The sequence below is a fragment of the Salmo trutta genome, chromosome 40, assembly GCF_901001165.1.
Source record: "Salmo trutta chromosome 40, fSalTru1.1, whole genome shotgun sequence".
Lineage (NCBI taxonomy): Eukaryota > Metazoa > Chordata > Actinopteri > Salmoniformes > Salmonidae > Salmo > Salmo trutta.
Genome location: NC_042996.1, coordinates 11,653,503 through 11,667,427, shown reverse-complemented (window position 1 = coordinate 11,667,427; position 13,925 = coordinate 11,653,503). Strand labels below are relative to the sequence as shown.

Sequence of the window (13,925 nt, the reverse complement as noted above, 5' to 3'; positions counted from 1 at the left end):
CAAACATTTATATTTTTGTTTCATCAGACCAGAGGACATTTCTCCAAAAAGTACAATCTTTGTCCCCATGTGCAGTTGCAAACCGTAGTCTGGCCCTTATTGCCCCCTCCCCCTCCCCACCCCCCACCGCCACCACCACCAGAGGGATGCTGCTGGCCTCTAATTGATAAAGACCAGACTCTCACACACGCACAGACACATACACACACCTGAATCCTGGCATACTGTATATCTAGATATTATTAGAAAACGTTCAAAAATCTCACAGATGTATTGTGATCAGTATGAAATAAGATATAAACCCAGTTTGAGATAATATTAAGTTTATATTTCAGTTTGGTGATGTGTGAGGATTTGTAAGCAGTTGATTTGAATTGAACACTATAGCAGAGGGTTGTGTGTGGCTTCTCTTCCCGCTAGAGAGCCTGTTAAACACAGAGGTTTGTATTTACTCTCTTCTCCTCTTCCTTTCTTTCTTGCAGTCGACTTCTTGGCAAAGTATTGCATTTTCAGCCAGGAGAAGCTGGCAGAATACAAAAGGGCTTTTGAAGCAGTAAGTGAAAGGGGATTTAAACCCTCTCTGTTCACACTATGCCACAAATACACTCCCTCTTTCTTCCTGGTTTTCTGTCTCTCTCTTTCTCTAGTTCTTACTCTCTCTCCTTTTCACTCTTCCTGTCTCTCTCGTTCTCTAGTTCTCACTCTCTCTCTCCATTTCACTATTCCTGTCTCTCTCTTTCGCTAGATCTTACTCTCTCTCTCTCCTTTTCACTCTTCCTGTCTCTCGTGATTCTAACTTTGCTTACATGATGATGTTGTTGTTGGTGATGATAATGTTGATGATGATCCCTTCAGGTTGACAGCGATGCTGATGGTTACATTTCCTGCCTGCAAGTGCTGCTGGCACTAAAGAAGATCATCCCTCCAGAGCTGCTCTCTGATGAAGAAGAGATATATGTCTACAGGGTAAATACAACACACACACACACACACACACAACACCTTCCATATCACTTTGACCATGATGGTTTTTCTCTCAGATCCTGGAGATGGTGGATTTCAGGGTGACAGATGGACTTACAGACCTGAGGCTCTTTGCTGTGATTGCGAGCCTGGCGCAGAAAATAGCCACCATGGAGTGAGTAGTCCAAGTCACTAATCCAACTCCCTTTTCACAATGAAGTCGGAAGAGGTGTCACTGAACCCCCCACCATGAATAAGAATACTAGTGTGTGTGTGTATGCATCAGTATGTCTGTCCACTGTGTACGCATCGGTATGTCTGTCCACTGTGTACGCATCGGTATGTCTGTCCACTGTGTATGCCTCTGTGTGTGTGTACTCTTTTGAGTGTGTTTGTGTATGCCTGTGAATACATTAAGACTACAACACGCCTAGTCAAGGCCATTTAAAGCTGACCTGGGCAGTCATGATCCCAGTACAGAACCCCATCACACTGATCAGAGTTTTGGGCCTCTGTCACTACATTATGTCCCATATGCCACAGATTCCCACACACTGCACGTTTCTCCCTGGCCGTGGTTTATGGCTGAGTACTAAGTACTGTGAGCAGGGCCCGCCTGAAGCTTCAGGGGTCTCCAGGGGTCAGGGGCTGCTCAGGGAGACACAGTCCAGTGTGAGAGCTCCCTCTCAGGGTGAACGAGGCCAGGGTCATGGGTCCCCTGATTTACGGCTGGCCCTTTGTGCGGCCCCGTGAAGAGGAGAAGGGGCTCCTACTCAATCCCATCTATGACTGTAGACTGTCTGACTTCTCCAGAAATGGAGAGGGACTGACTGGGGTGTTTCGTCTGGAAAGAAGTAATTGTGACCGTGATTCATTTTAACGTCCAGTACATGGAAATGGAACTCTTTTCAGAGAACTTGTAAATGGTTCCTGGATATATCTAACAGGGACCATGCCCAATCATTAACATCTCAGACAATACTGGCATGTAATACTTCCAGAGTTTCCTAAACCGCCGATATTCATCTGTAGGTCCTTAAATGGAAGTACAAGCTTCAAGACAAAGATTAGTCATCTTAATACCCTTCCCTAAAAAACAATAGCATCAGTCTCTCATCTGGTCCTAGCTGAACTAAATTGATCCTGTTACCTGCTCTAATCCTGTTGATTTTAGTCCTAGCGTAAAACTAATCTTTAACAGTAGCCCAACAGTACTACTCTCTGGCTGCCTTTGAGGATTCACCAGCATGAGTATCCCAGATAATGATGTACCATGCCGTTATTTCCCCCTTCCCCCGCAATTCCTTTTCTATCCTTCACAACTTCAGTCAACTATTCAATCTAGTTATCCCTTCTGTGCCTCAGTCTCTCTCTCTCTCTCTCTGTCTCTTGCTCTCACTCTCTCAATGTCTCTCCCAATGTCTATTTTTCTCTCTCTCTCTCTCAATGTCTCTTTCTCTCAATGTCTCTCTCTCTCTCTCAATGTCTCTTTCTCTCAATGTCTCTCTCTCTCTCTCAATGTCTCTCTCTCTCTCTGCTCTTGCGTGTTGCCCCTGACTCGGTCCATCTGTCCCTGTATAACACTGTGCTTCTCAGCCCTCCTTGTACATCGCTATTCCCCCAGGGCAGGTCACATGACCTGAGAGACACATTTCCATACAGCAGCAGCCCATCAGAGCCAGGGTTGCATTCCCTTACAGGACACCAGTGGAGCCGCATGCCCCCACTGAACCCCCCTGAACCTGGAAGAGCTGTAGTGGAATTTCACTCCTAGTAGTCTTTCCTCACTCTGACCTCTGTTGTGCTGTGTGTGAGTGTGTGTGTGTGTGGGGGGGGGGTGTTCTAGTGCATTATTTTGAATGAATCTAGCAAAAGCCGCATGATGGTAGAACAGTAATTCCCAATGTTCCTGCCAATTCACTAGAGTGACTCAGACCACTGAGAGGGAGGAGGTGTTCATTTGGCAATGAGCAGGGAAACCTGAGACCCTAGACGGTTGAACCGCTCACCTTTAAATAGACTGACCCACAATGCAATGTACCTCTCACCCTCTTTCTTCTCACTTCTGAGTCCCTCCAAATGCATTCTCCTCTTCTTCTCCCTCAGACCTGCTTTTATTCATTCTCTCCTTCCTTCACACTGCATTCAGACCAACTGTGGCCTGCTCAAATCCCCCCTCTTCCAAAAACAAGTCTCAATTTCTCCCTGTCACTCGATTTTACCTGGGTCAGCATGCGTTTGCGTTCCAACACTGACCCCCAACCTCATCATGCCCCTGCCCCCCTAATGGAGGAGTGACCGCCAAAATGTTGGACATTACGTAAGTACGAAGTCTGCTGGGTTGTCCACGGCAGGGTGCCGTAGGAGGGCCAACAAAAGAAGTGGGTTAGGCTGCTATCCTCCTCACTGGTCCTTCCCGGACCCATGTTTGGGGGCGGCCATTATCATGACTGTCCTTCCCTGCACCGTCATTTGGGCTCTTTTACTGCAAACCAAGTGCAATTAATGATCATTAGCTGCCCTGTCTCCCCTCGTTCCCGTCAAGCCCCTCCCGTCTTGGCCCCGGTTAGGGAAGTGGGCCAGTCGCAGCGCTGTGGGCACTCAGGCGTGTGCTCAACTCGGTGGCAGAGTGCTGATTCCATTCTTTCCCCCTAACAGGCCATTCAGCGCGTGGGCCGGGCCGGGGAAGGACGAGGGCTCATTAGCACGGGGGGGCTCGTTAGAGACCGGGGGACGGCCGTCGCTGTGCCACACGCTGGACAGGAGAGGTCTGTCCCAACACAATCGTCTATGTCTCTGTCTAATTATCTGAACGGGGACTAGATTGTGTCGGTCAGCGAATGGTCACATTGCACCAGAGCATGCCCTGATCCCCGGTCTCCCCCTCCCTCCACTGAACCCCACCCTACTACCCCTCGCCCACCACCCTCACCACCCTCTCACTGTCTCCATCCAGAGCAGTTTTATCTGTTAGCTGTGGCGGGATGTCCCCGTATCCATGGGCATTGTTTTGGGGACAGGCCACGGTGAGCAACCACAATGGGCTCAGAACACTTTACCATCACGTCTCCCCAAACACAGCATCACATGGGAGAGCCCCGCCACAAAACACCCGCCACAGGGACCCAGACCTCCCCAACTGGGCCACCTCTCCTGTTTTTCTGTTTATTCTCTCCTTTACCCTAACACTATAGTGACACTGTAGAGATATCCACAAAGAGGTGTAATGGGATTCATTTTGACCGTATGTGTGCATATTTATATGACAAAGAGGATGTTTCAAAAGGAGAGGGATTTTTTTTATTCTTCTGAGGGACCAAAATCTTTTAGAGTTGCAGTGTCATGATTGTCTCCTGATTGACACTGTCTGTATCTCTTTTTTTCCAGTGTATTTATGCGTTCCCTGATAAGCAAAATGGACTTCCATTCTTTGTCATTAAAGCTATACAAAGCAAAGGTAGTGACAACATTTTGTTTGTATTATCTCAATCCTGTTGAATCAACATCTTCAGTATGGACGATGGACTCCAGTGCCTTCAGAAAGTATTCAGACCCCTTGACCTTTTCCACATTACGACCTGAATTTAAAATATATACTGTAGATTAAATTGAGCATTTTTTTCTCACTGGTCTACACACAATAACCCATAATGTCAAAGTGGAATTATGTTTTTTCAAAATTTGTAAAAATGTATTCAAAATGAAAAGCTGAAATGTCTTGAGTCAATAAGTATTCAACCCCTTCGTTATGGCAAGCCTAAATTAGTTCAGGAGTAAAAATGTGCCTAACAATTCACGTAATAAGTTGCAGGGTGTAATGAACACGAGGAGAGACAGAGCTGGTTTCAAGTGCAGGGCGCAGCAGGTATTTACTGTAAAGGCCACAGGAGGAGGCAGGTAGCTGGGTCCAGGGGCAGGCAGAAGGTCATACACAGGAGGAGGCAGGTAACTGGGTCCAGGGGCAGGCAGAAGGTCATACACAGGAGGAGGCAGGTAGCTGGGTCCAGGGGCAGGCAGAAGGTCATACACAGGAGGAGGCAGGTAGCTGGGTCCAGGGGCAGGCAGAAGGTCATACACAGGAGGAGGCAGGTAGCTGGGTCCAGGGGCAGGCAGAAGGTCATACACAGGAGGAGGCAGGTAGCTGGGTTCAGGGACAGGCAAAAAGTCACACACAGGGGGTCCAAAAGGGCAACAGTACAGGCAGTAAAAAGGTTAGTAACGTAGTCCAGGAGATCGGGCAATAGGTAGATAACAGGAAATCCGATAGGCTAAAGTACAGGCAGGGAATAGGCAAAAACTATCATACACAGGGGGAGTAAATCAAGGGAATCCCAGCACTCCGAATGCCATGTGTCACAAAACAAACAATACCTCACAGTGATGGGTTGCAAAGAACTGAACTAAATAGTGTGTGATAATGACATACAGGTGTGTGAACAGGTGATTAGAATTCAGGTGATTGGGATCTGGAGAGTGAGCTGCGTTCAGGGGATCTATGTGTTTGAGAGTGTGAGCTGGAAAGTGGGCTGGAAAGCGAGCTGCGTTCAGGGGATCTATGTGTTTGAGAGTGTGAGCTGGAAAGTGGGCTGGAAAGCGAGCTGCGTTCAGGGGATCTATGTGTTTGAGAATGTGAGCTGGAAAGTGGGCTGGAAAGCGAGCTGCGTTCAGGGGATCTATGTGTTTGAGGGTGTGAGTTGGAAGCAGACGTTACACAGGGACTCACTCCATGAGGTCAATGGTGACTAAAACAGTTCGAGTTTAATGGCTGTGATAGGAGAAAACTGAGGATGGATCAACAACATTGTAGTTACTCCACAATACTAACATAATTGACAGAGTGAAAAAAAGGAAGCCTGTACAGAATAAAAATATTACAAAACATGCATCCTGTTTGCCACAAGGCACTAAAGTAATACTGCAAAAAATGAGACAAAGCAATTAACTTTTTGTCCCGAAAACAAAGTGTTATGGTTGGGGAAAATCCAATACAGTACATTACTGAGTACCACTTCATATTTTCAAGCATAGTGGTGGCTGCATTGGGTTATGGGTATTCTTGTAATCGATAAGGACTGGGGAGTTTTTCAGAAAATAAAAAAAAAAACAGAATGGAGCTAAACACAGGCAAAATCCTAGAGGAAAACCTGTTTCAGTCTGCTTTCCATCAGACACTGGGAGACTAATTCACCTTTCAGCAGGACAATAACCTAAAACAGGGTTTCCCAAACTCAGGCCCGGGTCCCCCCTGGGTGCATGTTTAGTTTTTTGCCCTAGCACTACACAGCTGATTCAATTAATCAAAGCTTGATGATGAGTTGGTTATTTGAATCAATGGTGTAGTGCTAGGGCAAAAAACTAAACTTGCACCCAGCGGAACCAAGTTTGGAAAACCCTGACCTAAATCACAAGGCCAAATCTACACTTGAGTTGCTTACCAAGACAACATAACATTTTCCTGAGTGGCCGAGTTACAGTTTTGACTTAAATCTGCTTGAAAATCTATGTCAAGACCTGAAAATGGTTGTCTAGTAATGATCAACAATCAATTTGACAGAGCGTGAAGAATTTTGAAAAGAATAATGGGTAAATGTTGCACAATCCAGGTATGGAAAGCTCTTAGAGACATACCAAGAAACACTCACAGCTGTAATCACTGCCAAAGGTGATTCTAGCATGTATTGACTACTTCCATTACAGATTATTTTGTGTAGATGTCAATTAAATCCATTTTAATCCCACGTTCTGAAGGCACTGTATATTCATGTGGTAATAATATTCAAAATAGTTCAGGTAGTTTGCTTACTCTCTAACTGTAAAGCCCATCTTTACCATGTACAGTATAGTTTATCATTTACCACAATCACTCTCATGAAGGTATTTTCATGCTTACATCACAAAATCTCTTCCAACCTGCGGTACCTCTCCCTCTTTCATGGCCCCGGGAGGGTAATTACAGTGAAATAAAGACTTGGTAAACACTTTGAAGGGCATTTCAAATGAAAGCTTAGTAAAACTAGCTTTTTCCAGAAGGACGAAGTGCATCTATAGAAAGAGAGAGAGAGGCTCCTTTTCGCTTTTATGGATTGCGGGGCCTTAATCTCATTAAAGTGCCCAGCGGTGTACCTCCCGCGCTTCTCCGCCCCTCCCTCCCTTTAATCAGCCCTGAGACACACTACCACTCATCTCAGATGGACCAGGGTTATAGGATGGCCATTCACAAGAGGCAAGGCAGCCCGTCGCATTCAAATGGGGAGGGCAGGCCGACGAGGCTGCTGAAAGGCACATAGGGAACATGAAAGCATGTGGCCATGGGTGTGGAAACTGAGCCTGGTCTAGGTGGAGGAAGGCTTAGTAATTATAGAGCTGGTGGTAGGGATAGGGTTGTTAACTGGGCTGCAGGAGCTGGAGGGTAGAAATGGGCTGATTGCCAGAGGATTATACCCCCTCCCCCCAATTATTACCTAGAATGCATTTAACTGTGCAAACAGGTGCACTCATACAAGACTAGAAACAGGCTGATGTAACATGAGACGCTAGGAGAGGCACACACCGACCGACACACACATACACAAGACACACACACCCACCTCTGCCCTGTCTAAACCAAGTCCACACCATTGCATATTGAAAAGGCCTCTCTTTTTTCCACCTGTATTGACATAGTGTTTGTCCCTCTACAGCAGCTGTTCATGTTCCTGCTGGAGGGGCAGACAGGGGGCGCTGTGGCCCAGCAGGGCTGTATCAGCGCAGAGCAGCTCCTAGTGGAGCTCAAGGCCGGGGGCATCCGACCAGAACAAGAGGAAGCCATCAAACAGGAGCTCCGACACATCAGCTCCCTGGACCTGCTGGACTTCCTGGCGTACCTGCCCCTCTTCGTCCTAATCCACAACTCAGTCATCGCCAACCCACTGGATGACTCCAGCAACCTGTGATGTCATCGGCTACACAGGCTTGAACCCTATCTGTCATTAGCTACCCCACACTGTGGCAACAGGGTTCCCTTTCTAAAATGATAGCTAATGCACTTAAAGCTGTTGTTTAGATGTGGTTTTTTTTTGGGAGGGGGGGCACATTTCATGTAACAAGGTCGACATTCTGAGACATTTCTTGAAAAGGGCTTTGGAGACACCCTTTGGAATATGCATTTATAAATAGCCTACTGAAGGTGGACGTCTAAGCTTGAGAATGGTGCTGTCTATGGTACTGAAATATGCAGGGATTGTCAGTTGCGGTTCATGCTGAATGAGTAATGCACTGAATAGGGACATAACACGTTTAGACTCCAGTTAGATAAGGGATACACAATTGTTGCTCATGGGGGACCAAATCCTAAAATGCATGATGCAGGTGCTACTTCGAACTTTTGCACAAATGAAGCATTGATTTAATGCATGATTTATGCCAAACCTTTGTGCGGGTTTTTAAGATAGGGGGGGGGTGAATATAATGGCTCTCCACCTCTTTAGTAACTGAGTAATGTGGCATTATGAAAATAAAATAAATGAAGCATGACCTAACCTAAATCTCCTATGTGTTTTCGATCATCTCCCTCAGCTTTAAGTGAGAGGGTCCGGCAAGAAATTACAAATTAGATATGGCAGTTCTTTCTTTAATTTCCCTCGGGCTTGACAGAGTCGGGGAGAAAAAGGTTAACGCACTCTGACAGGCGGTCATGGAATTGTTCAGACCATTCATTGCTGTTTTCGGGTAGCTGTGTCATAGAAATTCTATGATGCTTAGTAAGGGTACTAAAGAGAGCTATACATATTGCCTGTCGTTTTTGTGTCTTGTGCCCTTCTTGGTAAGATCTATTTTTATTTGACCTTTATTGTAACCCTTTCCTGCAGTCAAATGATCAAATCGCCCTCTAGTGCAATCATGGGTGGAATGTTATTATTTTTTCATAATTAATCCCCCCCCAAAAAAATGTAACTAAAATTCTGTGTTTCTATGTCAAACGGTTTTGTGTTTCAATCTTCTGTGACGTATATAAAGTATAATATTTGGATGCAAACTCAAAATGTAATACATTTTCAGTTGCCTAATTCTTATTTTTTTAGGCCATAACCGTGTGAGGTGTATACTTTCGTTTCAAAGTACAGTAGATTTGTTTAAGACTACCAAGAAAGACGGTGTGATCCTGATTTAGCCCACTGCAGTAAAAGGTTAACAGGGAGTTCCATTGAGAGCAAGGTCTATTTACCAAGCGAGCCCAGCGTATACATCATTTACAAAATACAATATAATACAAATAGGCCTATACAAAATTACAAACACACTCAAGAAAAACAATCACATTCCTCAGCAAAGGGGACCCCAATCAACAATTTCAACTCCCCAAAAGGCACCAAACTAAAAGCAGAGACGGAAGGGATTTCCTGAGGAGCCATCCCTGAGACCAGGTATGGTACTGTGACTCGTATGTCTAAAGGTTAGTAATTATGTTAGTAATGCAGTGATGCATCTGAACCTGTCACCAGTAATAAAATGAAGTGTTATGATAAACTGCATTTAAAGGTGTTAATGAAATGGCTGCTGCATTCATATAGATGATGTCACCATAGTCTAGGAACGGTAGGAAGGTCGATAAAATGATCTGCTTTCTACTATTACGCGAGAGGCAGGACTTATTTCTACAGAAGAAGCCCATTTTATTCTCAGCTTCTTCACTAAATCATCTATATGCTTTTTAAAAGACAGCCCATCGTCTATCCAGATGCCCAGATATTTGCATGCAGGGACACAATCGATGTTAACACAATCTAAAGTGCATGTGCTCTAGAAAACATATAATTTAATACTAGTTTGAGGTGAATAAAGGTTTTCTGTAAATCAATGAAGGCAGACTGAAGATCAGATAGAGCCTTGTCAACAGAAAGGGGCAGCAGAATACACAGCAGTATGCCCGCATACAAGTGAAGGCTACACATTTTTAAAGACAAACCAATATTGTTTATATACTGTAGTTAGTCAAATGTACAGGACCCAAAACCGAACACTGTGGGACACCTTTCGTAACATCAAGGAAACCTGACTTAACACCATCAGAAAATACACGTTGTGTCCTGTCTATAAAGAACTTGGTCTCAGCGATAGATTTCAAATCCGTATTTGTCCCCATAGAGAGTTAGATAATGGTGCATTATACACAATGCCCAGGCTTTATGTAATACTAGGCTCCACTCAAATAATATGTAGGCCTAGTAGCCAAGCTTTCGAATATATTCTTATGTGACTATAATTTTACCGGATAAATCATTAACGAAACATCAGCTATGCTGTTTATCTTGGTGTCAAGGAATTGTATATTGTATTGTGGTAACAGCAATAACTGCTGAGCAATAACCCTTTCAGCTAGAGATAGTGGCGAACAATACCTGGCACTCTTTGACGATATTCCCTCTGGCAGCTGCACGCAACAAATGGTTTAACTTCAGCCAAACTGTTTTTTTTCTTCGCCAGGGCATTTGCTGAGTGCTAGCGGCGCGCTGCTGTAGGAAAGGCACACGCCGTCAGCCAATTCAATGCGCGGTCTCCTCTCCACCACTTGACAACCGCGTTCACTCATTAAACCAGCCACGCGCCTCGAAGCTAACGCGTCCCTGCCTGTCAAACTCGATGCTTCTTGGCCTCAGGAAATAGATGGGTACCTGAACGAGACATATTGTCATCTAAAATATTTCATCAGTCTCTGTTTCATTGATTGAATCTTACAAACCAAGGCAAACAAGCCTACCAAGTGCCAACTTTTGTAATGCATTTAACCAAACAACTACAAATGATGTCCTTCCCTTTGATTAATGTGAGTTTCAATATAGAGCCTACAGTTGCGGTCAAATATATTGGCACCTTAACACTTTACAGAGTGCAATGAAGCTGAACGTTATGTGTGCCCTTTGCAAAACTGTTTGAATGTCTATTTTTTCCTGTAGGCACCTGCAACTTACCAAAGGTGAGATCATTTACACGTAGGCTAAACGAGAATAACTTTTCAAGCTTTACGTTTTTTCTTGGCATTGCAATTAACTTTATTTTCAGAGCTTAAACCCTAAAGTTCTATATGATTCAGAATCCTAATTTTGATGGTTTGTCAACGAAATAAGTATGTTTCAATTACAAATAGGATTGTTTGTTTTACAGAATTGCACAATATATTAGAGTTTCCAAAAACATAGTCAGCTGATATAATTCACTGTTATTTATACAGTTTCATTTATTAAAGTTGTTTTAAGAGTTTATTGTAAGGGATTTCACTGAGAGGATGGCATAGACGGATTAACGGAGTCATCGTCACAACTGGGACTTTTGTAAGTGCTATTTTTGGGTGCTAGGCTGTAGCTACATATTTTTCTCACTCTGATATGCACGCGCTTGCGCGCTGCAGCATTGAGCTGGTGCACAACAGAATTGACATGCAGCATCAACACTCCAATATTCATGACACGTCTCAGCTAGCCTAACGCCAGGCGAGATGTATTATCACCCCGTTAAGTGTCCTCGGGCTATAAACAGGGCTATTGGATTCTTGAGGAATCGAATTTACTATTGTTGTATTACTCTATTTGTATGTTAATACCTTATATTACAGAATGTACTGTTTTTTACGCATATGGAGACGCGCGTAAAATGTGTGATATGGCATGAATTCGTTGGTGGAAGTGTGCATAAAATAGTTTATATTTCTATTAAAAAAATGTAACAAAAATATATTTCATCCCCCCTCTCCCATATCTTTCCCCCATTCCGTCTCCAGTCAAACACACTGTAACTAAAAGTGAATGTAAAATGCAAACGCACAATTTTGAGGTACAAAAGGAAATACTAGAAAATGTTTTATTATGAGACTAGAGTGTAGAAAATATGGTTATAGGCTTTTCTCTTTTCAACCAACATGATATAAGTAAAGGCAGTGTAGAGCTGGCAGTATAGCAATAGACAATGAATCGCCATTGTGCTCTGTTTGGACAATAGCTGCATAACCTTTGATCATCGTGAACTCATGAACTGATCATTGTGAACTCAAATACAATAACCTGTATTTCCTATTTAAATAAGACACATTGGTGCTAAAATAAAACGTCCGGAGTGTCAAACCCCTTCTTGAAACCCCATTAATCAATGACCATACACAGAATAGCCAGCTGCAGAGCATTATACAAGTCTAAAATAGGCCAGAGATAAGAGCAACTTATCAATATAAATATATACAAAAGAAAACATCTAAAAAAAATCTCTTTACATACAAAAATATCTTGATATATTTCAAAAACATGTTTGATATAGAATTTCATATAATAAAATCCGCACATTGGAAGCATTTTAGAACTAAATGTCACAGGAGTTTACAAAGAAGTGTTTATGTTCTTTGATTGGATTAAGCATAGTTTGAGAACAACATTTTAAATAATGTTTTGTGTGCTGTTGTAAAATCACTTTTGAAATGTTGTTTTCGTGGGCGAATGTGCTGGAAGGTTGGATTCCCACGCTGTCAGACATGGAGAGCCCGTTTTCTTTTTTAGTCCTTTGGCGCTTGGCTCAACACTGGCCTGCATGTCCGCAGTTTCTCCGGTTGCAAGGCCGTTCCTTTAGGTGGACTGGTACGTGGACGACCGGAGCAGAACGCCAGCTCAGTGCGTCTTGTTCTAGAAGGCGCGAGCTCCTCTGTGATCCTCCCGAGCGCATGCTGAGAGTTTACATCATTCAATTGATCCATATTCCTATAGTAACGGACAAGAAAAGTAGGTAAGACATTAGCTCAGTTATTTTCAATTTATCTTGAAAACGTAATAATGCAAATATTCATTATAACAAAGCATAATACTGTACTTGTAGAATATGAATGATAGGCCTATTATAAAAACATTCGTACCTTAAAGGCTGATGCTCAGAACCAGTTAGTGAAGTCCAGGAGTTCCTGCTCCTCGGGACTGAGAGGGTCGTAGGACCCCTCATCGGACGAGTAGGAGGACACTGGAGAGCCTGCCATGGAGTTCATCTCGTTGGGGTAGTTGTTGGGCGACAGGACCCCGGACTGAAACGCTGCGCTCACGGCGTCGTGCTCATCTAAAAGTTGCTGCAGTGCGCGAATGTACTCCACCGCCGACCGTAACGTTTCCACTTTGCTCATCTTCTTGTTGGCCGCGCCATTGGGGACGTGTTCCCGGAGAGTGGCGAAGCCGTTGTTGACAAGTTTCACTCTGTTGCGCTCCCTCTCGTTCCGCCGCGCCACGGTGTGCGGCTGCTGCTGCGGCAGGCTGTACCCAAAGCCGGCAAAGTTCAGCCTCCTCTTGCACCTTAGCAGCTCCGGCGAGGATGAGCGCTGTCTCTTCACCTTGGACGCTGACTTGCCGCTCCCTTGGCTGCTGGTAGGGCTGAGCTGGATACTCTGCGCTGCGGCAGCAAAGAAGCAGGAGGGCGGCATGAACTGCTGCTGGCTCACATTTATTTCCATCTTGGCTGTGATGTCCATCGGCACGTATTGAAAAATAAAAATAAGAGCTGCAGAGAATCTCAGAGTTCTTCTTTGGATTGGATCTGTAGCAGTGCGTCCTGCTCGTGGCGTTCACGTGTGGCGTAATGCTCACTTTAGCCTTGTTTAATGGGCGGTCTTGTGGGCTTCTGCCTCGCACACTCCTCAGTCTGAACTGAGTCCTGAGAAAGGCTAGTAGCGGGGCTTTTACACTGGCAACCCCACGCGCTGGACCTGACCACGCCTCCTCCTCGTGCTAGTTGTATTCACCTTGGCTCCTGTGCTGTTGCAATGCGTACGCCGGACGCGTGCCACTTGAACCACTGAACAAACAGTCACCAAATCACAACTGGTTGCAGCATGCAGACTTGTTCCAGATGTCTTGAGAGTTTTGAGAAGTAATAGAATGTTACTTTTCATTCAACTCTGCTTTGGACATCTACCACCGGATCGCATGATTACGCATGATGCTCCTCATATAAAATGCATAAAA

General features: G+C 44.5%; 2 protein-coding genes across 8 annotated transcripts in view; one reads left to right on the top strand and one right to left on the bottom strand.

Moving 5' to 3' along the window:
- The window catches only part of LOC115180065 (flocculation protein FLO11), a 58,898-nt gene extending 50,418 nt beyond the window's left edge, over window positions 1–8,480 (top strand). For 6 of the 7 annotated variants that reach the window (XM_029741964.1, XM_029741965.1, XM_029741963.1 and 3 more), the window contains 5 exons: window positions 483–553; window positions 856–966; window positions 1,041–1,138; window positions 4,351–4,420; window positions 7,644–8,480. In XM_029741964.1, the coding sequence (XP_029597824.1) occupies window positions 483–553; window positions 856–966; window positions 1,041–1,138; window positions 4,351–4,420; window positions 7,644–7,895 (602 nt within the window). In that variant the 3' untranslated portion in view covers window positions 7,896–8,480. The remainder of the gene's footprint in view (window positions 1–482; window positions 554–855; window positions 967–1,040; window positions 1,139–4,350; window positions 4,421–7,643) is intronic. The other variant, XM_029741962.1, reaches the window with a different exon arrangement.
- A 3,282-nt stretch (window positions 8,481–11,762) lies between these two features.
- Window positions 11,763–13,589, bottom strand: ascl1a (achaete-scute family bHLH transcription factor 1a). The gene is made up of 2 exons (XM_029742261.1): window positions 12,833–13,589; window positions 11,763–12,680 (listed from the first exon to the last, which is right to left on the bottom strand). The coding sequence occupies exon 1, from the start codon at window positions 13,430–13,432 to the stop codon at window positions 12,848–12,850; it is 585 nt and encodes a 194-aa protein (XP_029598121.1). The 5' UTR covers window positions 13,433–13,589; the 3' UTR covers window positions 11,763–12,680; window positions 12,833–12,847.
- Window positions 13,590–13,925: the final 336 nt, after the last annotated feature.